Source organism: Manacus vitellinus, unplaced genomic scaffold (genome assembly GCF_001715985.3).
Source record: "Manacus vitellinus isolate BGI_N305 unplaced genomic scaffold, ASM171598v3 scaffold_24_pilon, whole genome shotgun sequence".
NCBI classification, from domain to species: domain Eukaryota; kingdom Metazoa; phylum Chordata; class Aves; order Passeriformes; family Pipridae; genus Manacus; species Manacus vitellinus.
In genome coordinates, this window is record NW_021939798.1 from 5,505,361 (window position 1) to 5,531,144 (window position 25,784).

At 45.2% G+C, this 25,784-nt stretch overlaps 2 protein-coding genes across 7 annotated transcripts; one reads left to right on the forward strand and one right to left on the reverse strand.

Moving 5' to 3' along the window:
- Window positions 1-1,356: 1,356 nt before the first annotated feature.
- TEN1 (TEN1 subunit of CST complex) lies at window positions 1,357-4,909 on the reverse strand. 3 transcript variants are annotated; one of them, XM_018073237.3, is made up of 4 exons: window positions 4,661-4,909; window positions 3,446-3,549; window positions 3,153-3,310; window positions 1,357-1,973 (listed from the first exon to the last, which is right to left on the reverse strand). In XM_018073237.3, exons 1-4 carry the CDS (start codon window positions 4,712-4,714, stop codon window positions 1,834-1,836), a joined length of 456 nt encoding a protein of 151 aa, XP_017928726.1. In that variant the 5' UTR covers window positions 4,715-4,909; the 3' UTR covers window positions 1,357-1,833. The 3 variants fall into 3 exon arrangements, with proteins under 3 accessions (XP_017928726.1, XP_008926142.1, XP_017928727.1); XM_008927894.4 differs by having other exon boundaries at window positions 4,784-4,908; XM_018073238.3 differs by lacking the exon at window positions 4,661-4,909 and adding an exon at window positions 4,306-4,406.
- Window positions 4,859-25,197, forward strand: ACOX1 (acyl-CoA oxidase 1). Of its 4 annotated transcripts, none has more exons than XM_025895172.2 (14): window positions 4,859-5,054; window positions 6,198-6,357; window positions 14,575-14,735; window positions 16,452-16,559; window positions 17,075-17,194; window positions 18,287-18,402; window positions 18,589-18,758; window positions 19,060-19,222; window positions 19,889-20,079; window positions 20,299-20,478; window positions 21,112-21,217; window positions 21,308-21,451; window positions 22,246-22,452; window positions 23,447-25,197. In XM_025895172.2, exons 1-14 carry the CDS (start codon window positions 4,940-4,942, stop codon window positions 23,495-23,497), a joined length of 1,992 nt encoding a protein of 663 aa, XP_025750957.1. In that variant the 5' UTR covers window positions 4,859-4,939; the 3' UTR covers window positions 23,498-25,197. The 4 variants fall into 4 exon arrangements, with proteins under 4 accessions (XP_025750957.1, XP_017928725.2, XP_025750958.1 ...); XM_018073236.3 differs by lacking the exon at window positions 14,575-14,735 and adding an exon at window positions 11,575-11,735 and having other exon boundaries at window positions 4,921-5,054; XM_025895173.2 differs by lacking the exon at window positions 4,859-5,054 and adding an exon at window positions 6,004-6,113.
- Window positions 25,198-25,784: the final 587 nt, after the last annotated feature.

The window sequence follows — 25,784 nt, forward strand, 5'->3', positions numbered from 1 at the left end:
TAATCATTGACTTGACAGCTGACGGAAGACATGATTAAAAGAATCTTATGTATTGTGGCACCAGGAAAGGCAAAGCCAAAGGGAATGTTGTCTGGAGGGCTTGGGGGCTTCACATCTCTAGGTGGTCATGGACATGGCAGTTGTGTGAATCCACAGGGAAGACCCCAACTTTTAGGGTTGATTTAGCCCATTGCTGAGCCAGCAGCTCAATTTTTTTTTTTTTTTTTTTTAATTAATCCTGATTTTGCTAATTTGAAAAAAACAAAGCATTAGTTGCTCTGTGGCAGAAGTGGGATCCACATGGCCATGGCAAACTCTTGTGTGGTTTCTCTGGTGGCTTATGAAGGTTGAGTTTGCACTGAAATCTCCGTCTGAAGTCATTGCCAAATTTGCTCTGTTCTTTACTGGTAGGATTTGTGGGTTGATTTTTTATCATAACACTTGTAGAAACCTGGTATTTTGGATGTTCTCAGTCCTGGCATCTTGGATCATCCCAACTCTGGCAAACTTGGCCATTTGGATAAAATTTAAGCACGAGGAGGAAGGTAGAACAGATAGGAGATGAGGTGTAAACATAAATGCATCATGACAGACTCGCTGTTGCCTTACACAAAACCAGGTTATAATCTTGCCTCTTGAAATCATGGTTTTGGATTTGGGCTCAACAGAGTGCTCAGTCACAGCTTTTCTATTTCTGTAACTGGGTGAAGAAAAACATAAGACTAAATTATGATTAAAGATTAATGCAAGTACTGTAATTGCCATCTCAGGCCCTTGAATCAAGCCTGCCTGCAATGGGATCGTGCCAATACCTGTTGTATTTTATCTGCTGCTGTGCACTGGACAGCTTCAGTCCTTATTTTCTGCACATTTCAAGAGAAAAACCATTTTATTCTCACTTGACATTAGTGATTTTCTGTCCCTTTGTCAGTGGTTTAATTCTGCTGGGTGGGCCTGGCACCATGTTCTTAAACCAGAGTGGCTCTGATGTAAACTTCATCTTCTTCTCTTGCAGCTTTTTCAAAACAAACCAATTCCTTACACACCCAGTACTTAGGAGAAGGAGGAAATATGTGTATCACTGAATTTTCTTACATCATCCACAGGGTTTGTGCAGGGTCTAATGCATTTGACTTGGCAAGAAAGAGGGTTTTAATCAATAAGACAGGCTGCCTTCTCTTTTCATCTTTATTTAGGAAAATATCAATAAAAAAAAAATCTCTCAAAAGGGATTTAAGATCTCTTAATTGTGTCAAGGAAGAAAGTCAAGTGATGGTTGTCAGAGCACTTCAAATATTTATCTTAGAGGTAAAATCAATCCTCCCCTCGGACACCAGCTACTGAAAGCCTGAAGAGGCAGCTGCTACTGAAAATAGGGACTCTTTGTTCTTCTTGTTTCTTTGTTGGTCAATCCAGGTAAGTGAGTGTTTTTCCAGGAATGTTCCTGTGTGGCAACTGAGTCAGGGCACCCTTTCCTCTTTCCTCCAATCTGCCCACAATGAGCTGCTTAACTCCTGATTCGGAGACTTCTTTTCCCGACTTCTCCAGGCCCTGTATTACAAAAGGACCAGTATAACCCAAGTGTTCCCTTTCCTTAATCACCCTTTCAAAAAACAAACAACAAACCTCCCCTGAGCTATTTTCAGTGATGACACATGGCATGAATGGATAACCCAGTCACAGACTGACTCACAGCCTTCAAGTGCTTCCCTGCTCAGTGACTTTGCTGTTTGCCACAGCAAAACCCATGTAGCAAACCCACATCCTAATTTACTTTTAACATATTTGTTGCAAATGGTAGTGCAAGGACCAGCATGTCTGGTCTCGGAGCTGTCAGGATGTGCTGCTTTCCCTCTGCTTCTGCCTCTCCTTGAAGTATTTCCTCTGCTCCTGTATGGCTTGTTCCAGCAAGGGCACGTTCATCCCTTCCACGCAGGTCAGTATTCGTGCTTTTACCACGGGACTGGAAGTTTCTGTAGAAAGAAAAACAGACAAAGCAGCTTGGAGACAGAGAGTTCCCTGAGGCAGCATATGGCTCCAGCTAGACAAGTAACCACAGCCTAAGTGCCAGGAGACTGGATTGGCCACTGGCCACTGAAGGGAGCAGCAGGCCTGGGAGCAGGTTAACTCAGTGACATGCTTCCCCTCTGCCCTGATGGCTACAAAATGCAGGTGACTGACACTGCAGTCTCCTTGCACTGGGGAACGGTGCCAGTGCCTGCCATGCAGCATCTGTCTACTTCATGGCTGGGAGTTTGGTTTTTCCTGTCTAGAAAGCAGCAGGGACAGGTCTAATCTCATTTCTGAATGCTCCTGTGCAGACAACAGGACAGAACAAAGCTGGGCTTAGAAGAGGCTCAAAGCTGACTATAACCAACAGTTCATTGGTAGCATTCAAATGGTAACATGGAGCTGCACAGAGGGACCAAATCTTGGTGACACAGCCACCATCTCAGCCTGCTCCCCTTCCATCCCTGCAAAAGGGGCCCAACTCGCTCCCAGCCTGTGATGACCAAAATAACATCTTTCTAGAGGAATTTCGTGGCAGTGGTGTAGCAGGTCGCTCTCTAGAGGCCACGTGCAGTGTGGCTTTCCACACTCTGAGGATTTCAGTGGCACAAACGTGAATGCTTGTTACCAGGTGTGGCCAAGACAACAAAGGATTTGCTTCACCGTCTCAGCCCAGCTCAACTCCCCAAGCAAAGCAGCTGGAGCACAGGGCACCCCAGGAAAGGACAACAGGGTGCACTGCATGACAGAGCCTGCCTGAATTCCTCACATGTCTGAGGGCAGGGATGATAATTAGAGCCTTTCAAGGATGGCAAAGACCAACCCAGCGAGCTTGCAATGAGGTATTGCTGCAATCAGCCACATTTGGAACGAAGACGGTCGGTGTGGTGGCTGCCGGTGATGCCAGAAGGCTTTAGCACAGGTCTCACAAGCCCAGCAGTGGTGCTTCTTGTCTCTAACAAACTCTGTGCCAGAGCATCAGATTTTCACCAAGATAAGGGTGGCTCTTCTCATGGTCAACAGGGACAGACAGGCTGCTCCTTGGATCAGCTGGAGGCAGCTGCACGACACGAGCTGCCTTGGCCCACACTGCCCTCAGTGACCCACGAGCAGCAAAAGGCACTGGTTCCTGGAGCATTTACCTTCCCTGTATTCAGCCTCTCCCAGGACGATGTAGAAAGATCCCAGCTGGGCTTGGAACGGCTCCACAAACTTGGTGTCGACACAGACCTGGTACTGAGCTGAGCTGTGCTGAGCGGTGAGAACAGCTTCGGATCGGGCCAGGTCATAGCAGCATAACCTGGGAATGACGGATTTGGGAAGCTCAGTGGTGCAGAAATACAATTACAAACCAAGTGAGGGGAGTGAACCAGTGAAGGAAAGGCACATCTATGGCATCCCCTGGCCCACAAGGAGAGCAGGGTATCCTTCTCACCTGCCAAAAGTCCTCAGGGCCTCCCCCTCAGGGACTGAGTTGTTGATCTCCCATGGGAAGTAATAGACACCAGCACTTGGCAGCATCTCACACAACTGCTGGGCCTGCAGGAAAGCAAAACATCTGAGTCCATGTTGTTCCAAGCTATAGGTGACACTGCCCCAAAACCCCTTCTTTGCCCAAGTACCACCATCCAGGGGGCTGCAGGAGCTTCCTAGCTTCCCTGATGAGTTCTGTTTGCAGCTCAGTGTCAAGCCCGGGGCATTCCAGCATAAACGGGCACTGTCTACTCCAACATAACCCAGCATGAACAACAGGCAGCCCACCAGATCCTCCAGGTCTGGCCCAGAATATGGATAGGTTAAGAAAGGTTAAGAAGTGGGAAAAACGATGATTGAGAAATTCAGAGAGTGGGAGGGTCTGAGATGCAGGAGTAGCCTCAGCTGCTGGGGTGATGGGTTACTATGCAGCAAGATTTAAGGAATTATCCTGAACTTGTTCTCTTACTGGCAGTGTCTGATCCTGCAGCTGGAGAACAATTACTTGGACACAAGCCAGCCTGGTTTCATCAGCAGTCTAGTAGGGTTTAGTAGACAGCGATGAGTGAAAAGGATTCATTCTAAAGCATTGCTCACGGGGCTTGCAAAATGCCCCACAGAGGACTCCGTGGGAGGCTGCTGAAACCAGGGCAATCCTGGCTCACCCCGTCTCTGCACATGCCTCACGCTGTCTGGCTGCCCCGTGCAAGGCTGGGCACACACACGGCGGGCGGCAAAATCCCCCAGGCACGGTCTCAACCTGGCCACGGAGGTGCAGACCCACCTCCCTGCACTCCGCAGCTCCCTCCACCCCCGCCTCACCTAAAATTGAACAAGCAGGGCCAATTCTGCACCTCCAGAAGTGCAAAGGTTGTTCTGCACGGTTTGGGTTTTGCTCCCGAATGGCGCTGCGCGGGCGGGTGTGCAAGGTACTCGGTGCACGTTTTTCGGGTATAGAATCGTTTATGTTGCAGAAGCCGTACCCCGGCCGCCACACCCCCTGTGCCCGCCCAATGCGCTATTTAATGCCCGCGCCACCTCCACCGCAGCACGCTGCAGGCACATTTATCGCAGCGCTTTATATGCACATCCAGAGCACTGCCCAACCCCGCGTTTAACGCGCGGCCGAACGCGCCCCGCCAAAGGCATTTAACGAGCCGTTTATTTAATTAACTACCCAGTGGCGATGCAGCAGGCGATGTGCGCGTTCCCCACGCACACCACACCGCATCCCAGCCCCGGCTGCGGCCCGTTTCAGCGCTAAGGCGCCGCTCCAAGCTCGGTCTAACGCGCCGCTCACCGCTCCGGCACCGCATCCCGTGGGAACGGCGCCCACGTGGTCGGGACCCACGTGTCGTCGCGGGAGTGACGTCGCGCGGGGGCGTCGCCGGCGGAGCGGGGCCGGAATCGGGGCCGGGTTTGGGATCGGGACTGGGATCGGGACCGGGACAGAGCGATGACGATGAACGCGGACCTGCGGAGGGAACGCGCCGCCGCCACCTTCCAGCCCCTGCTGCTCACGCACATCCTGGACGGCGGCCCCGAGCGCACCCGCCGCCGCAAGGAGATCGGTGAGGGAGGGCCCGGCGGGGACCGGGCTGGGGAGGGCGAGGAGGGGCAGAGGCAGCCCTGGTGAGGGCTTGGGGAAGGAGGTTTTAGGAGAAGGAGGCGTGGCGGTGGGAAAGGGAGAGGCTGTGGAGTGAGGGACACCCAAGAGGGGACCCCCAGGGCGAGGGAGACCGGGATATGGGGACGGGGAAACGGGGTGGGGACCCTCGGGGGAGGTGAGGAGGGACGAGGTTGTGAGGAGGGGGACACATGGAGGGGAAGGATGTATGGAGGAGCTTTTGGGGAGAGGGGAGACTCCAAGGAGAGGGCAGAGCTGTAAAGAGAAGATTTGCAGACAGATGGTCACAGCCTAAAGGAAGTTTAGGGCTAGACAGGAGAGGAGCGCTCTGATGGGTTAGACAGGAACAGGAGCTGCGTTACGTCCCTGGTCTCCCTCTCGTCCCCTTTCCAGGAAGGCTCTGAGCTGACCCTGATAGAGCAATGTCCTTTTACTTGTTTCTCCTTCCTCTGGAGAGTAAGAGGCAGCTTCTCACGGTTATTTCACTCGGCCCTCTCCTCTCCTGTTTCCTTCCTGCCACGCACTTGCCCAACAGTACAAATGTCACCTGTTTGTCACCTGCCACCGCTGTGGTATGAGAGATTAATGAACTGCTTCCATTCTCTTCCCTGGGGTGGGACTGTCAGGGGCTGCTGTTGTGTAACTTCTGTGCCAAAGAGTGGGCCACAGGAGCTCTGTGGCCTCAGGGTACCTATTTTTCCGGTTGGCACAGTGGGAATAGCCGCTGTGGCCTTCTGCAGGGAGGGAGTTACGAAGGGATCAGAGTTCAGGAGGCTGAGGGACAGCAGCCTGAGCCTCTGAGGCTGTTGCTGGGGGACCTGTAGGTCTTACGTCAGAGTTGCCCTCCTGCCAAGTCCAGAGTGCTCTGAACTAAGCATGGGGTTTATGTGTAAAATGAGAGTGCCAGGAGTTGCTCTCTAAAAGGGCTTTGACTTTTTCCTGATTTCATTAACTTCCAATTTTATTTTTAATTTTCTGGTTCCTGTGCCTTGAGGTACAGCAGGTAAAAAGCTGAGTCATTTCTCACCCACTGTTTGTTGAGGTTTGTGGAAACTGAGCTTGTTTTCCTCTTCTGTTCTGTCCCCAGAGGCCTTAGTTCTTAATGACCCTGACTTCCAGCATGAGGATTTGAACTTCCTGTCCCGTAGCCAACGCTATGAGCAAGCCATCAGGAAGAGCTCCTTGATGGTGATGAAGTTAAGGGAATATGGAATTGCAGATCCTGAAGAGATCTTCTGGTTTAAAAGGTACCTACACCCAGCATTTGCTTTTTGTATGTACTGTGATCATCACCAAGGACATTAGAGTTGTGCTTTTTCCCTATGTTTGCTGTCCAGGGGAAGCTCAAAACCTGTGCAAAAGTCCACTGAAGTCTTGGCTTTTAGTGACTTTCAGATGAGACCTTGATTTCATGAATAGTATGTTTTCTTAGATTATTGACTAGAGATGCACCATTAACAGTTACACCCTATTTCTTATATGTGGTGCAGAAAGTAAAAAATGGGACTTGTAGCTTGATTTTTTTTTTATTCCACGAAAGAAGTAAAAAAATACACTAAAATATTTTCAGCCTGAATAGATCTGATGAGTTTGCAGCTTCTAATGAAATATCTTAAATCCGATTACTTCACTTTGCACTTAGACCTAATAAAGTAACATTGCAGGCATACTTGAAAATGTTCCAAGATGGCTTAGAAGTTCTTGTTTATCACTGCCTGTCCTATCTCCCTCCTTCATGCTCCTGGTGCTGCAGTGGTTCCCTTTGACCCAGAGGCTTTTTGTTCTATCTGACCTTTGGTTTATCTGATACGACCCTTGGATTAAGTTAATAAAAATAAGACAGTCTTTACATCTGAGTTTTCATCCCTTCCAGGAGGAATCAGAACTTAGTTCCTGATTTTGATGTATTTTTCCCCTTAGTTCTGTTAAACTCATTCTGATTTAATCAAACAGAGACTGTTAACAGATTACACAGACCTATAAATCTATGGTAACACTGTGGATATATTCTCTGGCACAGTATTTAATGAATCACAAGCCCCCTCTGACTGGTTTTGTAGCAAATCTGGCATGGGCCTTAGGGCATGAATATTGGGAGTAGGCAGTTGAAATCACTGTGGTTTTAATTTCCAAGAAATTGGTCCACACTGACCTGTGTCATGAAAGTTCTCGTGGAAGTAAAGTAAATGTTTTTGCTCTCATTGTCCACCAATGCCAACTTTAAAAAGAGCAAGTTCAGTGACAGTATTGGATTATTCCAGTGCTGCATAGTAAAAGTTAATGATTAATTTTTTTTCCTTCACAAGGATTATTGGAAGTGACAGGAAGTTTCTTCATTTATTTGTATGGAGAAAATGCAGAGAACTCTATCCAATCTACCAGCTGGCAAATTTCAATGGAGTTTGCAATGTAGATGCTGTCTTTGGTAGCATTACTGACAATATCATATGAAAACAGACTTTTCAGAAGTAGCCTAGTGAGAGATTCTAGTTTTGTATTTCCATAAATTTTTGTGGGAGTCAGCAATTCTTAACTTTAAATGGATGAAAGTGTAACATTTCATATAGACACCAAATAATACCTCTATATTTTATGTGATAGGAACAGTCAGGTGTAATGAGTCAGAATTCATGATCCAAAATCGACTGAAACAATGAGAAAGACTTTTTTCAGAGTCAATTCTAATTGCAGGCATTCAGGATTTTAAAATGTAAATGCAATTACTTTAGACTGACTGCTTTTACCATTTTTTAACCATATTTATTCTACATAAACATGTAGAGTAACATACAATGACATATAACAGAATGAAGAGCAGTACATGAACTTCTTGCCTACAAGTGCAGTGTGCTTGCTCTGAGAACTATACACTTACTATTCCTGATTTGACTTCTTTACTGTAGTGTCTGGTGTTGGCAAGGGAGGATGTGGGCTTACTGCTGCTTAATAAATGGAAGAAATGAAAGGATTATTTTTTCATCCTTTGATTTCATTTGCATTTTAACATCTGTCTCCACTTTCTCACCTGCTGAGTGTCAAATATTTTTTAAGCTCAGTGAACTCCATCCAGCTGGCAAAATGAAGTTTATTTCTATCACATATCCAAACATGCTAATTGGTGCTAACTAGAAGAAACTCCATGAGTGCAAAAGCTGACCTGGAGAAACTGTATTTGTGTTCATGCATTTTTCCAAATTGGAAAATTGAGTGGATATGGTGTTGCAACATTGCCTTGAATGAAGTTTATGAAAGAGATTGAAGTCCTTGATTCAGATGTCAAGTTGTATTTATTGTGATGGACCATCAGAGTTTTACATATGGAAGCCTAAGAAATTCTTTCAATCATCCCCAAACAGCAAGGACAGATTTACATATGCAATTTTTGGAGAATTTTGAACCAGTAGTTTTCCTGTAGCTTTCCTATATTCCCTGAACAGCACTAAGGAGCTTGGCACATGACTCACTGACTTTATAGCTTGATTTATGAATAGGTGAGGAGAGATGCTGCTTCCTTCAGCTGCCCTGAAGATACACATAAACAGTTGTTGCTGCTGTGACATGCCCAAGTGAATGAATGCTCCTCCTCTGTTTCCAAAGAGCTTTGTTGGACTCCAAACCGTAAGAGGATCTATTAAATATATCTAGAATCCATTTTAATTGCTTCTCATATAGTCAGTTTTTCTATGTCCACACTGCAGTTGCTGCTGTGATACAACTTTGAAGGCCAGCAGCCTAAAAGTGCCAGTATTTCAGATTTCTTTGACAGCCCTAACTACAGCAAAATGTAAATCAGCCTGAGAAGTGGGAAGTGGTTCTGATGTGTGATGCTACAGAGCTCTTGGAAGAGAGCAATCTGGCCAATTTTAATTCACCTTCAAGTTTAATTAACCTTCAGTGAGGACAATGGGATTAAATGAAGAAGTGAAAAACAGTTGGGAGAAACTGGGTCACTGAAGAGGAGAAGATCCAAGAGCTGCTGGTCACCAAGTGATCCCTGTGTTCATGGGCATTGTGTGAACGTGCACTTTCCCTGTGGGAATTTGTCCTTATGTCTCCTTTTGACACTAAATTAGAACCTGGTGTAGCTTTGAGGAATCAAATCAGAAAAACCGTACTAGGGGCCCTACTGGCCACTGCTAAATTAATTTGAAGTGGATGAGTCTGACTTGCTTTTTTTGATACAGCTGGAATAGGAGTTTATTCCCATAGGATTTGTCAGCTCTAGGGCCCAGTAAGCACAGTGCAGACATAGCTCCTGCTCCTCCTCCACTGGGATGACCCTTCGTGCTCTTCCTTGAGAGAGTTACTTGAAGGACTCCTGCAAAAAGCAGAAAATTTTGCATGCAGACTTTGCTTTAACCCTGTTCTGTGACCCAGCTCTGCAGCCTGAGAGTGGCTTTGCAGTTGTTCATGTAGCTTTGGAGCCTCTGAAGAGGCAGACTCTGCTTCTGTCATGCTCTGTGCACTGAGAGACAATGACTTACCTGTCATACAGGTGCCTTCTGCTGTGTGGGTGGCACTGGTTGCTGTGAAATGTGGAAAGATCTATATTGCCAAAGTATGGGTTGCTACACATCCATCTCCCATCAGTGGATTTGGAGCTGCAGCCTCCTCATGACACTGGTTGTCACAGGAAATCTGACCTCAGGCCACCAAGGTGATCGTTGGTCATTGAACAAATGGCCAGTGCCACAGTCAGTCTTGATGACTGCCCACACTGCAGCCTTTGGGGAACAAAGGCAGTGGGCAGTGGGAATGTAGAAATTCTGATGGGAAGCAGTAAGAGTTCACAGAAAGGAAAAGAAGAGAAGAAAGCCTTTTGTTCCTCCCTTTACAGCTGTTCCTCCTCTTCTGGAGGAAAACAGGTTTCTGTCTTCTTGTGGTTCAGGTTGTTAAAAGGCATGTTAAGGAAATCCTAAATATTCAGTGTGGAGTATGCAGAGATGAACAGTTTCTGCTGTAATTTAGGTTTCAGGTTCGTTAATGCGAGAAGCTGTTAAAATGCTGCATGTTTAGTTAGTGACACACCATGACCTCCTGACACAGGGGTGTTAAAGCATCCACTTGCAAAATGTCTCTTGTCTTACTCCTGTCAGAGAAGGTGCTAATTAAGCACGAGATACCTGGCACTTGTGATTAAACTTACTCATAGGCAGTGAAAGTTGCAGCTGTGGCCTTTAATGTTCTTGTTTTTTCTGAAGCATTACCTTCAGAGAAACAGTGTCTGACGTGATTTTTCTGACAGCAAAGCACGTGCTGCAACTTTTTCACAAATTCCTTCAGTAGCCTCTGAAAATACCCAAAGCACCGTTCAAGCTCTTCCCAAGCTGCCCAGAAATTGTGCATTTCAAAGTCAGCATTCGGTTTCTCCCTGTAGATTTGTCCTTTTGGGCCCGAGGAGCAGATGCACAATAACTGTGCTGCAGGCAGTGAGGAAATAAAGGGTGCTGCTGTTGCTATATGGGTCCTGGGCTAAGACAATAACCCACTTAGGAAACCACAAGAATGCTGAAGGTATTCTGTCTTGCTGTCCTTGCAGCATTTTTAGGCCCTTGGTCACCCTGAAAGCATCAGCTTTGTAAACGTGTGCTGCTGTAGTCGAGTGTTTTCTGGTAAGAGAACCATCTGCCTCTATTCCAAGAACTTGAGACACTGCAGCTGCACCCACACCAGCTTAAAGCACAGTTCATGCATTAATCACCAGCATCAGATTACTTGATTGCAATAGTTTTGGTCCTGGAAAAATCAGGAGGGAAGATGTTGTGGAGTCATGTACTCCACAGTGACACTTTAGCATGTTTGTGTTACAGAGCTTGTTGTACTTGGAATGCACTTTGCCTGCCATCGTGGCTACTAAATAATTAGAATTTTCTCTCATGAAATATCTTCTGCTTAGATAAAGGACACCTAAAATATCTGATTTTTCCTTCCATTCCCTCCAGCACTAGACTGTAATGGTAATTTTAATTAAAGGTGAGTTCCTGATCTCACAACTGATAGGAGCAGCTACAGGTAATACAAAGCCCTTCTGAAAAGCACTCAGTCACCTAAGAAGCCTTTTCCTTTTCAGTGCATAGTGCTTGTAGCTAATAAAGGCCTAGTTGTAGGCTACCAGCAGCAGTGGGATTGATTCCCACCAAGCCTGAGAGATGGGGGAGAAAAGAGTTGATTTAATTTTCATGTCCTTAGTTTTAAGTTCCCCCTAGATCTTTGTAGAATAATATTTTATTATACAGTTACATAGCAACAGCAGGATTCATGGGGAGATGAAAATGTCTGGAAGAAACATTTATTTCCCCATTAGCATTGCTTCTAATGCCTCCATATTTGAAGGTTGGTTGTGTGACAAAAAAAAAAAAGGTTGAAATAGGCCAAGAGATTATTCTTCTTAGTTGGAGAAAAGCCTTTCAGGTTCACAATCACAGTAAGACTGAGATCCAGATCCCTCTATTTCTCTCCTGTAGAACATGCATTGGCAATGTGCCTGAACCTCTGGGTCTCCACTTCAGCATGTTTCAAAAAACCATAGAGACCCAAACGACTGCTGCTCAGAAGGAGAAGTGGCTGCCCCTGGCCCGTGGAGTCGAGATAATTGGCACCTACGCCCAAACCGAGTTGGGACATGGTTAGTTCCCTTCAGGCATCAATGGGTAACCTCTCTTCTGTAACTCCAGTGTGTAAGTTTATGATGTTCCCTGGGTAACTCTAAAAGGGGAAAGGTAAAATACCTTGGTTAATGCTTGATGTTTCTTGCCCTGTAGCCAGACAGCCACCTGTTTTTACATCCTGACAATCCCAGAGTTCTTTTTGGTCTTTTCCAGAATGCACCTCTTAGCTGATCACTGCCTCTGTAGTTGTTTACGGTGAGGAGATTGTTCTAAGCCGTCAGAGTCTGAATTTCACTTGAACTGGTTGGAAAGTGTCAGCCAACAGTCTTGTGGGTTTTATTTTTGCCTGCGTTTGGGGCACGTGTCTCTCAGAGTTGTCAGTGCAAGGTTGGCCTGCAGAAACAGGTCAGGAGCATTCCTTTAGGTGCAGTGGAGCACGGTGAGACTGCAGTTTGGTTTGAAAGTCAGGTATGCTTTGCCCCAGGCACTTTTCTTCCAGATGCTTCTTCACTGCACCTGTACAACTTCATGGAAAGGTCTTGGTTATAAGGAAAAAAAACATCTTACTCTTACTATTGTTGAAAACTTCCACTGCTTCAAAGGAAAAAACATTTTATGCATCAGAAAACAATCTTTTAGCCCAGAACCTGGAATTATGGCTGTTAAATACCAGCAAGAATAGTTAACAAACCAAAGACTCCAGTGCTTGTGCTGGCATCTGAACTGGGAAAGCATGAGGTGTACAAGTCTGGACACTGCAGAAGCTGGATGGCAATGCTGGTTGCCTTGTTGTTCATTTACAGCTGCTGAAACGTTTGTAGAAGATTCAATGAAAGAAATCCTGTCCTCTGCCCTGCCTGGGAGAGATGGAATTGGCAAACCCAGCTCGACTCTGGAAACTGAGGGATAACTGGATGGCAACAATCAATGCCTGCTGTCCTTGTTTGCTTTCCTACAACAGCTGCTTTCAATCAGTCACACCCACACTGAAGTGATTGGTTTTTACTTGCAATTTCACGTTACATGATTTTACTTTCTTGCCTGGTGATGGTCTGGTTTGCTGATAGTTCTCATGCTGTTTGATGGTAAATTGACACTAAATAGAACTATTATATTCTCTGCTGAATAATTAAAATGCAAACTTTTGTGAATGTCGAGCATCTGACTACTCCACCTATAAAGCTGCTGCAGTAATTGTCACTGAATTTTGCTTAATTTAATCCTAATGTTTAGAAACTGGTGATGGGGAAATAGACCATTGATTATTGAGTTGAACCCCAGCCTGGGTGGGTAGTTGCTCAGTTTTATCTTAGTGACTACCTGTGTGATAGCCTGTGTTGATTTCAACCTGTTCCATAGTGAAGAAGTCTCTCAAAAAAAATCAAAGAAAGAAAAAGCACAAATAGCACTTAATAGGACTGAACAGGAAATGAGAAGGAGCAGTGAAAATACTGTGCTGTTTCTGTCTGGTTTATAACTATTGCTGGTAAATAAGGGTTTCCTTTCCCTCATTGACTGTTAGCTGGGTACTTCTCACAGTACTGAACTCACTTATAATCCAGTATTCTTGTTAACCCATTAGTCCCCTCTTGAGCTCGGTCACTGTGCAGTCAAAAAGCTTTGAAGATATTTCTGCTGGGTTTATTAGATGGTTGAATTTATTTATAGGTGCCTGAGAATATCAAAGAACAGAACTGCAGTTCTTGGGAAGTCCCAGGGATAGAGCTAGTTCATACTAATGTGTGTTTAGAGAACACAAGGGTGCATTGTTCCCACTTTGATAAGAATGTCAAATGAGTTTGAGCCAAGCTCAGACCAGTGCTCTTTCCATAATGCATATAACTTAAATATATATATATATTTCTGTTAAAGACATTATTTCATACATAAATGGGCCAGGTGCAGGTACTGATCCTCAGTTTATCCCCACCATTTTAATACTCAAATCTGTCAATATTTAAAGATTTAATAAGCATTTAATTCTTCATATTGAACAACTTAATAGACCACTTAACTACTTCACAGTGGTGCTTGACAGAACTTGGAGGAAGAGTCATTCTAATGAAACATGTTTAATTGGAGATAATTTGTGCTGGTGATTTGCAAATTGAAAAATGTTGGCTTTCTTGCCAAGTTGTTCATGTTCACAACGTTGACTTACACATGCAGAGCACTGTCCTTTTTTTTAAACATAGCAGAAGTTGAAGGGAGTTGTTTTGGAATACCATGTACACTAGTAGTGTCTGATCTTTAATTTAAAAAAAAAATTAAGTAAGTAATGCAGACAGTTATGATTTGCCTTTTTTAAAAAAAACAAAATTTAGTTAAAATTTAGCTTGTTCAGCTGGATAAACAAGAATTTCTACCAGGTTCTGCCTTCAAAAAATGAAGAGGATAAAAAAGTGGACTTCCTATGTCTGGGTAAGGGCTCCCTGCATCCAGCCAAATCACATCTTCATCAAACTGACATTCTGCCTCAGCCCATTTAACTTAGGGATGCTCTGGTTTGAGAACCAGAGTGAAGGTCTGATCTGTCTTTGCTTTGGATTAATCCCTTTTTTTTAATCAATCATGGTGTATCAAAAATAGGTGAATGTTGCAGATGCATTTTATGTATGATAAGAAAGAAATGCATTGCAGCACGTTTATTTCGAAGTGAGTGTAATTTCTTATTATTCAGGCCTGAGAAAAGGACAGTGCTCTGTCTTTCTAAAACACACTGGATGAACTCGGATTTACACATGAATCATTTTTTTTTCTTTTTGTCTCTTCCTGAATCTCCACCATGAATCCTCATGCTTGCTTCCCTCCCATAACATTCCCTTCACGCTCCCATCCCATGGCAATTCTTCACAGCTTTGTTCACCGTGGACGGCCTGAGCCTCTGGACCTTCATCTGGGCATGTTCCTCCCCACCCTTCTCACCCAGGCAACCCCAGAGCAGCAGGATCGCTTCTTCATGCCTGCCTGGAACCTGGAGATCATTGGCACTTATGCCCAGACTGAAATGGGCCATGGTACAGTACATTCACTAAATGCTATTTCTGAGAATGGCTTTGTGTACAGAGCGTTCCCCTGCCTGGGAAGAATGGTGTGTGTGTATCCCAGAGACTTCACACGTGCAGCTGTGGCTGCAGGGAGAAGTGGGCAGCCTCTGAAGTGTTTAACAGGGCATTATTGCCATGTGCTGCTTCCTCCTTTTTCCCCCTACAGGAGGGTTTGGTGTCTGTAGCTCTATATGTGAGCACCCTGAGTGCTCCTTGTGCCATTCAAACCAGTGTCATTAGTGCCTCTGACTGGTGCTGTCAGTTTGGTGGCATCTGTTCATCATTCTTTCCAGTTTGATTTCTGCTTTGATGTAATTAATGTCCAGTGTGAAGACAAAAGGACGGAACTTTTACGGTACTGAAAGAGAAGCCAAAAACTTTAAAGAGTTGTTTGTCACCTTGGACTGACCTTGGGTCAGAGAACATGTGGATGACTTTGTTCCAATACTCATGTTTTGTGTGGAGTTTTATTCCCCCTTTGTTAACTCCCATGTGTTCTTTTTAATTGGACTGTGAAATGTTTTGGTGTGTCTTTAATTTTCTGTCTCAACTAGACTTTGGTTTTTGTTGCTACTCCTTTGCTTTCAAGCTTTGAAATGGATTTTGATAACTCCAGCAGTATTGTGATTGCAACACTTTTAATCCAAGTTTCAAAGGGAGGATACTGTGCCTTGGGAAACTTTGACATCTGAGAGTTGCAGATGAGAATTATTTTCTAAGAATGAGCAGGATTCACGCTTGTGCTGAAGTGAAATGTAGAAACTGTATGAAGCATAAAGTAACTGCAAGTCTGAGGAGAATCTCTTGCAACTAGTGAGGTTTGAAGATCCTTTACCAGCAAAGTAAGTCTGTGTTGAGCTGCCTGTGGAAGTCTGCCATTACCTCCTTGTTTTGGGAACGTGGTTGCATCAAGGTGATCCCCTTTTTCATGTTGGAGCTCTTGTTCTGCGCTCTCAGTCCAGACTCTCAGGAGTGTTCACAGCTTGCCTAGTTTAAGCAAGTAGGCCTGGTGATTTTTGATTTTTTAAGGCATGCAGGGACAATACTACTGCTCTAAGATAGGTGTGTGTGAAGAGTTGGAGGCAGAAGACAAAGGCTGTTCCTGGAATTACCTCCATCTTTTTTCAGTCTCTTCATCTGCTTGCATCAGTCCCCTGGCATTCATGTGCCATTACTTGCTGTCTTGGAGCTATGGATGGTCTTGTTTGGGAGATCAACTCCACCAAGTGAGGAGAATGTAGGCCTGAGAGGGAATAAAGAGGTAGTGGGCACTGCTTATTTCATCTTGTGTCTGAGAAGGGTATGATTTTATTTTTCAATTTAGTCAGATTGCATTTTAGTGAAATTGAGGCGAGTGTGGTTTTGTGGAATACCTTAACTGAGAAGGGGCTTCTGGTGTGTGATAACAAAAAGGTGTCAGATTGGAGGTGCTTGGAAAACTAGTCTCAGACCACTGGGGGAAAAAAATTGACATATTTTCTGAGAATTGGCTTCAGGTCCCAGATTGTGGTCTGGCTATCACTTGTTCTTCCTTAATTGATTGAAATTCAGTTCTTTATGTAGCCTAAAAGCTAAGTTAAAATTTAAACATTACTACTGGAGTTCCACTTTCCGTTGTCCAGTTCTATCCTTGTCTCTGTTTTCTGACTGACTTTCTGCCAAAACAATGTGTTTGCTTGTTTTCAGGGACTCACCTTCGGGGTCTAGAGACTACAGCCACTTATGACCCTGCCACGCAGGAGTTCATTCTCAACAGCCCCACTGTCACCTCCATTAAGTGGTGGCCAGGTGGACGTAAGTGCATCACTGTGTGTCTAAAGCTGGAAGATGTATGGAATAACTTGGGGAGGTGATGTCATGTGTGTTGCATTTACAGAGTGATGGTTGAAAGCTGACCCAAAAAGTTGGCTGAAAAGCAGTTACTCTTGAACACCAAGAAACAAACTTATCAGAACCTGCTAAAACATCATCTGTGTGTTCTGGACTGTTGTTCACAACCAGTCACACTGTATGAATTTAGTGTAATGTTTGGTTTGGTATCAAAGTTTATATTTCCTTCAGCTTCACTGGTAGGTTTGCCAAGGATTTGGTGTTGTGTAGTCGAGAGAATTGTGTTGTGCAACTTCCACTGACTTGAGCAACACTGTTTGTCTAGAGCTGTACAGCTGGGGTGATAACCAGTGTTGTAAATCTGGTTTTCTGCTGCATGATGTGGTTCAGGTAATCTCAGATCCTGCTTTAAGGAAAGACTCTGTGTGTGTAAGTATGTTTCACTGTGTTTTTCCTTCTGACTCCCATTCCTGTTGCAGTTGGGAAGACGTCAAACCACGCCATCGTTCTGGCCCAGCTCTATACCCAGGGCCAGTGCAAAGGGCTGCACGCCTTCATTGTTCCCATCAGGCAGCTGGGCACCCATGAACCTCTACCAGGTAAAAATCCATGTTAAGGGTTAAAATCCATCTCATGGAATAAGTTAGATCTGTTTCTCTCTGACTATACACAGCTGCTCTCTTGTTGATGTCCATGGCTTACTTCACTAGCTGCTTGCAGTGATTAGATCACAGGGCTTAAATGAGGCTTTCTTGTGACTGAACTACCACTAAATCACCTTTTATCATGCCTTCAATGTGAAGTGCAGCTTGGGATTTTATTCTGTCCCACTGTCTCCCAGTGTCTCCCCAGTGTCTCCTATGCATTCTTAGTGCAGCATGTCCTGCTTTCTGAAAGGGAAAGGAGAGCTTTCATCATTGTTTAGCTGCAAGTGAGCTGGGTGAACTTCAGAGGCAGCTCCTGCAGTGAGTGGATAGTAGGAAGTTAGGAAGTTTCCCATGTTTTGATGTCCCCTTGTGGTTTAACCCATCAGGCAGCTAAACACACAGCCATTCCCCTTCCACAGTGGAATAGGGAAGAGAATTGGAAAAAGGTAAAACTTATGGGCTGAGATAAAGGCAATTTAATAGGACAGAAAAGGAAGAGAAATTAATAATAATAATGATAAGAGAATATGCAAAACAAGTGATGCAAAATGTGATTGCTCACCACCCATTGACTGATGCCCAGACAGTCCCTGAGCAGTGGGCTGCCACACCACCCAGTTTCCCCAGTTTTATTGTTCAGCATGATGCCATATGAAGTGGAATATCCCTGTGGCCACCTGGGGTCAGCTGGCCTGGCTGTGTCCCCTCTCAGCCTGTTGTGCCTCCCAGCCTCCTCACTGGCATCACAGTGTGGAAACTGAAAAGTCCTTGATTTGATGCAAGCACTGCTCAGCAACAACTGAACCATCAGTGTGTAATCAACACTTCTCATCCTGAATCCAAGGCACAGCACTGTACCAGCTACTGGGAAGAAAATTAACTCTATCCCAGCCAAAACCAGGACACCACTTTTCCATCAAATCTGTTACTCATAACACTGCCAGGACTTGCTAGAAAACTAAATAATCTTACTGGAGAAAGCTTGAACCTCTCAGCTGGTGTTTAGTTCCTGTTTCTTAACGCAAGTGGCTTTGTCTGTGGCAGGTATTACAGTGGGTGACATTGGCCCGAAATTTGGCTATGATGAAATGGATAATGGCTACCTGAAAATGGACAACTTCCGAATTCCTCGGGAGAACATGCTGATGAAATATGCTCAGGTAAAGCAGGGGATTTCAGCACCTGCTGTTAGACATGGCCACACTGAATGCTCTTGTGTGGCTGAATAAGTGCACCAAAAGGACTGTGGGTTGCTTAAGTGCTGCTTGATGAGTTTTGAGCTTGACGTGTCGATATGTAAAAGGGAGGAAACTTCAACAAGCTGGTTTTTGGGGTTTTTTTGGTAGGTTGAACCAGATGGTACCTATGTGAAGCCTGTCAGTGACAAGCTGACCTATGGGACCATGGTGTTCATCCGCTCCCTCATCGTGGGTGACTCCGCTCGCTCGCTGTCCCGCGCCTGTACCATCGCCATCCGCTACAGCGCCGTGAGACACCAGTCTGAGCTGAAACCAGGGTGAGTGCAGGGACTCCCAGGAGCAGCCTTAGTGCTGAGGGGAAATTCTCAGTTACTGGAGGGAAGAGGGACTGTGGTTAATATTTGTTTTGGCACTTGATACTGTTTCAAAACACTCAAACTTCAAAAAATCTTTCATTCTTGACTGCCAAAATGTCCTCCCCTGCCAGGGGCTCTTACTGGTCTTAGGTACTCTTAGATACTCCAGCTTGATATGGGTGTAGCTTGTGCTATGAATGGGATTTCTGCAGCAGCAGATTGCTGGCCACTGGCATGCTGATTCATCTGTGTTTTGCTCTAGGGAACCAGAACCCCAGATCCTGGATTATCAGACCCAACAATACAAACTCTTTCCTCTCCTGGCAACAGCATATGCTTTCCATTTTGTGGGAGCCTACATAAAAGACACCTATCATCGTATTAGTGGGGACATCAATGAAGGGGACCTGAGTGAGCTGCCAGAGGTACTGTGTCCTCTGGGAACCAGAGGGGTGTTTGTTGAATTCATGTGAGGTTTTTTACAATTATCACTTGTGAGATGTCTTGTACTTCTGCAGTTTCAAAAGCCCCCAAGCCCAGTATGTGCTGGTAACCTTTACTTCTTTATTTGCACTATTCATTTAGCACTTTATAAAAAACAGGGAGTAATGCACAGTGAGAAAGCTACTGGGAATATATTTTATCAACAGGGGACTTTTTAGGAATGATGGCATATCACTTGGGAGTTAAGACTGGTGTTATGCTTGTACTGTAGCTTCTGAGTTGTTCTTCCAAGTGGCTGGGGTAGAACAGGTGTGTTGATCAAAGGTATCAATACCATACTGAGGGGCCAGGGTTGTAAAATGTTTGTTTTCTGTTAGGGTTTCAGTCTGAGAACCTGGTGTGACAACAGGCAGTTGAAGACAGACTTGTACATAAAATGCGTAGGCACAGAAAGGGTGGCGTACTCAAAAGTGGACTTTCCATGTACAGAGGTTTTCCTATAAATAGTTTGGCTCAGGAAAGAGTTCTTGCAAGAAAAACAGGACCCTGTGGGACAGTGCAGGAGTGGTGTTTTTCTGGGAGCTGCACGTACATGTGCAAGCCAAGAATGGGAAATAAATCTAAACTGGCTTTGCTTTGTCCCTCAGCTCCACGCGCTGACAGCGGGGCTGAAGGCCTTCACTTCCTGGACTGCCAATGCTGGCATTGAGGAATGTCGGATGGCCTGTGGTGGGCACGGCTACTCCCGCTGCAGTGGCATTCCTGACATCTACGTCACCTTCACCCCCTCCTGCACCTACGAGGGAGAAAACACGGTCATGATGCTGCAGACAGCCAGGTGTGGTGGGAGCTCTGCACAGGGGTGCTCCTGCCTCAGTGTTGTGCTATTTGTAGCAGAAGAGTGTTCTGTACTACCGTGAAACTGGAGTCATGTTTCTGTCCCTTGCCCTGTTTTTGACAGAAAATTATATGCCTACAGTGTTCTTTCTGGCCTGAGCCTGACTTTTCTCTGCTCAAACAATTTGTAAGAGTTGCCGTCTGCTGTCTCTGTTTTCAGATTCCTTGTCAAAAGCTACACCCAGGTTAGCTCTGGGCAGCAGGTTACTGGCATGGTGTCCTACCTGAACGACCTCTCCAGGCAGCGCATTCAGCCACAGCACGTGGCTGCCAGGACTGTGACCGTGCGGATCAACGACCCTGTCAGCTTGGTGGAGGCTTACAAGGCACGTGCTGCCCGGTGAGTTCACAGTTACCAGCCTGAGCCAAGCCAAACTGGATGTCCTGGGAGGTGGTGGTGATGCACTGCCCTGTTAATGCTGGATTTTCAAGGTGTGGTTGGCAGAGCTTTGATCCATGTGTTGCTTTCGGGAAGTGACACACTTCACTGGGTTGGGGTCGGTGTTAAGTGCTTTGTGGTTACAAGAGGCCACTTACAGCCTGCTCATAGCCTAGTTACTCTGCTCCCATTTCCATTGGGAAATATTTACATGTAAAGTATATTCACGTGTACAAATACCAATGTTGTATTTGCTCTGAGGCTGCTCAGAGATCTCTCTGGAGAGAAACAATCCTGATATTCAAGCCTGTTATGAAGGAAATGCGAGAGTAGAGCAGATGCCTACATGTGAGTAGGTATTGAAGCACCACATGGGTGCTGTCAGATGTCCTTTACCCCCCTACAGCTGTATTGTAGCTGCAGCAGGGGTAACTGATGTTTCAGAGGCACAACTTTTCAGTCCAGGCAATATATTCAGTCATAGCACATCAGAATAATTCAGAGCTCATGTGCCATGACTGAAATCCATATGAATTCAGTGTATGTCATCTACTGAATGTGGTGATATTGTGTAAACCTCTTTTTATAAAACAGACTTGTAGAAGCTGCAGCAAAGAATTTGCAAGCTGAGCTGAACCACAGAAAGAGCAAGGAGGACGCCTGGAACAGAACTTCTGTTGACCTGGTGCGGGCATCAGAGGTCAGTGGTGTGCCTGCTACAGAAAATGTGCTGTAAGAGCTTCTCATCTCCTTGTGATCCTTTGTGACTGGCCTTCCTGTGTCTGTGCAGGCACACTGCCACTACGTGGTGGTGAAGCTGTTTGCAGCAAAGCTGTCTGAGGTCTCCAACGCCGCTGTCCGAGCTGTGCTGACCGACCTGTGCCTCCTGTACGCCCTGTTCGGCATCAGCAAGAACACAGGGGATTTCTTGCAGGTTGGTGTCTTTCCCCAACACTTTAGATCTCCAGAGCCAGATTCACTGTTTGCAAAGATGCTTTAAATGCCAAATGTATGAATATTTTAGGTATAAATTCTTGACTTCCAGAAGGCCATTAGCAGGGCAGGTCTGGTGGAAGAGTCTTGTCAGGTTTCCCTTGTGATCTGCCAGAATGGAGAGTTGGGTGATAAATGGAAACCAGGCATGTGCCAGGTTTAGCTGAAATGGTTTCCAGTTGGTGACCAGGTGTTGTGTGTTAAAAGACAAGGAGTTAATAAAGGAGGTGCATGTTAGACATGCTCCAAGAGCTGGATCTCTAAAAGAGGGGTCTTGCACTTCAAATCTCGACTCTTACTTCAGTGAATGGGTTTAAATTGTCAGGCATTGCTTTTCTCCTCATTCTGTCAGTTTGAGAATGTGCTCCTGCAGCAGTGGTCTTCAGGCAGACGTGGTACATTTTGTCTTCCCATTTTTCCTCTTTGCTGCTTCCTAAAAAATTCCCTGAAACTAGGAGCAATTTAACATACATGTATGCACATTCTTCAAGTAAACTTGCACACAGGGCCTCTAAGGAGTGAGTCTCCCATCCAAGATTAAATAGCTGGGTGGTATAGTAGGCTGTGCTGGGCATCTCCATTTGCTTGTACAGTATGGATAATTGCCAATTTAATTACTTAGTAAACTAAAAAAACCCTGGTGTTTATGAACTGCTGCATTTGTGTGTGGGAAGGCTGACCACGGGGAAGGGAAGGTTCTTTTGGCTTCTACAATCCCTTTTTCCCCTCCCCAAGGCGGGTATCTTGACCAGTGCCCAAATCACCCAAGTGAACCAGCACGTGAAGGAGCTCCTGGCTGTGATTCGCCCCAATGCAGTGGCCCTGGTGGACTCCTTTGACTTCCACGATGTCCATCTGGGATCTGTGCTTGGCCGCTACGACGGCAACGTCTACGAGAACATGTTCGAGTGGGCAAAGAAATCCCCACTGAACAAAACACAGGTGAGGAAACCTTATTTCATCCTCTTTTTCTCTTCCTCACACGTGCCCAGAGACATAACTCCATTTAGGGTTGTTAATTATGCTCCAATGATCTCAGCAGGTAATTGATGAAGGGGGGAGAAAAGTCACTGGTAGTAATGGACCAAAACTAGCAACCTACTTTCAGTTTGCTTTCTGTAGTTACTCTCACACGTGTCCCTCATGTGCATCCCTGTGGGATGCTTTTGGGGTTCTCACTTGAGGGAGGAGATGATACACTCCATAGAGGAACAACTGAATCATCTCATTGAATTTAAAAGCAATTATCACTTGCTGTTGATTCTGCTTAGTGACAGTAGCTGTGAAAGCTTTTGAAAGATTTGCTGTTTTCTGGCAAATCTTCCTGTGTTCAGGCAGTAGCAGTGACCAGAGATGAAAATAAATTGCTCCTGTGTAGTATTTAGGTGTCAGTTGTTGCACATCTGCCCTAAGACTGGAGCTGCAGCTGAGCTAATAAAATAAACTGTGCTGGGAAGAGTCAGTGTCCCTGTTCCATCAGCCAAACTGAATCCTGTCTTGGAGGTGCCTTTATTTAATTAGGACAGACTGTGTCTCCTACAACGGGCTGCCAGAGACTGCAGCTGGAGTTAAATCCCACCACAACTTGCTCAATGTTTTGTAATTCTGAAGTCAGTGGGGCTTAGGAGCTTCATTACAGTCCCCTTAGGAGACCTCTACCAGTTTTCTTTTAATTAAAATGCCAGATAATTGTATGGATATAAGGTATCTTGCTTTCTTTTCTTAGAAGAAAGGCAGTGGGCAGGATGCTTTTTATATTCTCACGTTTTGTGCCATGTAGACACTCAAATATAGAAATTATCTGGCTGTTCTTAAATCTCCAAACTGCCTCTGATTCAAATTTCCTTAGCAAAGAAACACACTGCAAGATGTGAGGAGCCAAAACTGTTTCAAAGACCAGACTTGACCTTGTGACCACTGTCTTGTCCTCTTGCAGGTTCATGAATCTTTCCACAAGCACCTGAAGCCGATGCAAGCCAAGCTGTGAAGCCTGCAGGGTTTTCAAAATGCACTCTTGTCCTGCCCTGAAAACTGGGTGTTTGCATCCTTTCTTCAGGCACCTGAATCAAACCTTTCAAATCCTGTAGCTGTAGGACAGTGAATAATTGTAGCCTTTCTTTTCCACTTTTGTAAATGGAGGAGGTGTTTGGGGAGAGTGAGTAGGGACTGATGCCTGTTTTTAAAGTGCAATTATAATGGTAAAAATTAACCTTTTAAAAATCTGGGAAAGCTTTATGGATTTATACAAGAATTGCTTTTGTGAAGCTGCTAACTAGAGAGAAGTTCCTGTCAACTGGAGAGGGGGCAGGACTTTACTATGAAGTAGTTGACAGCCCTCAGGCAGTAGCTTCTGATGAGCAGTTATGTCCTCCCCCCCCCAAAAAAAGTGTCTTGATTATTTTTTTTTTTAATTAGCACCACCTCTCTCCTTGTTTGGCAAATATTTGTGCTGTCTGGAGCCTCCTGCATAGCCTTGTGCATGTGAGTCTGTGTGTGGCACTGTTTTCCTGATGTATCTGGGAAGTAAATGCCCATCCTTCTCTGCTGAGCTCTGCTTCAGGAATCTTTCCAGAAGAAATATTCATGTGTCCTTTGTTTTCCAATACATCCTTTCACTGCCTTGCAGAACCTCCTTTTCCCTGTGTGCCACCTCCAGCACTGGCACCTTGCTCCTGGTTAATAAGAAGTCAAAGGAGAACATAGTGATGCTGCTCTGAGGACAAAAAACAACCGGTAGGAATCAGCTGGGTGCTGATAGCAGATGCTCTGCCCCTTTTTTCACTGTTAGTATTTTCTAGCACTGTCTCAAAGCACTTTACAAATGTTACTTATGTTTGATTTGGTGGGAAAAAAACCCACATGTAGTGGTAAAAACTGCAAATTTGACCTGGAATGATGAAGCCAGTATTGGAGGGCAGAAATCGGTTGACCAAGGTCCTCGGGTCTTCAGATTGTTCTGGGATCTTGTCCTGGTTTTTAAAGGCATTTGTCAAGAAAACGACAATCCCAAATGAAGTGTCCAGATTTTTTTTTTTCTAACTGTGCATTTCCAAGGAGCTTTCTCTGATTTGCTTGATTTTGTTTTTATATTGACTTGGGCCTTGCCACGGTGCTTTGACTGAACAGGAAGGATTTATCTTGTAAGAGAACCTCCTGCTGCCCCATGAAATCAGTGCAGCTACAAATAAGCAAAATCATTTGGGCTTTTCCACACCAATAACACTGTCCAGTAACCATAAAACCAGATATAAGGGCAGCTTTGAGCTTAAAATGGCAAAAAGCTTCAGCAAAACCCCAAATCCTGCAGGCAACACCTGAGAAGATGCTTCTCTGCAGCTTTTGGTATCTGTTAGTCTCTAATTTTGGATCAGTTTTCATGGATGAGTTTTTTCCTGGCACTAACAATGATCAGACACAACGTTTGGCTCCACGTGCAGTGGCTGAACAGAATGAAATGTTTAATTTTGAATAAACTAATCAAACTTGCCTGTGAGCTGCCGAGTGTTCCAGGTCCCGTGGAAGCACTGCTGTTCAGGATTCCAGAGGACCTCTGCCTTCCATGTGTCCAGTGGAACAGCCTCCTGACCTGGGGAGGGAGGAGGGAGGAGCAGGTTAAAAATACGCTAATGAGAACAGTACTAGTTAACTATGTACAGATCTAATAAATTACAAAAATGTGTTTTCAGACAAGATGTCTCTCTTTTCATGCATTGCCTTCAGTGGATCTTGTGTAAAGTAGTGGAGGAAGTAGAATGAAGTATTCAGAAGACCTTTAATTAGTTGGATTTTGGTGTTTTATGTAGTCTGAGCTTTGTGGCTTTGCTGTTCAGTGTTGCAGGGCAGTGATCCCTGTCCTATCCCACAGTGATCCCAGCCTCTCCTGCTCACAACCACAGGAGAAATACCCCTGGCAGAGGGCAGAGCTGGCTGTGGCAGTTCCTTGGTGTCATTATGGCTCATAAACCATCAAAAGCTGGTCACTGCCAACAGCCAAGATTTAACCATGATGTTGGGCAGCAGGATCTTTAATCCACAGAAGCTTTTGTCTGTTGGTTTTTGGGGTTGGCAGTGATGTGTTGGCAAACGCTGTCCTTCCTTGCTGTTGGTGAGGACACTGTGCACTTCTTTGTCCCCTTACTGCTGTTGGTGGTGACCCCCAAGTGCCACAGCCCGGTGTGGTTTGCTGTGTCTCAGGGTCACTAAACAGCATTTAAGCTCTCTCAGAGCCCCTGCAGCCGCCTTGGGACTCATCCACCTTCTGACAGCACACGGTG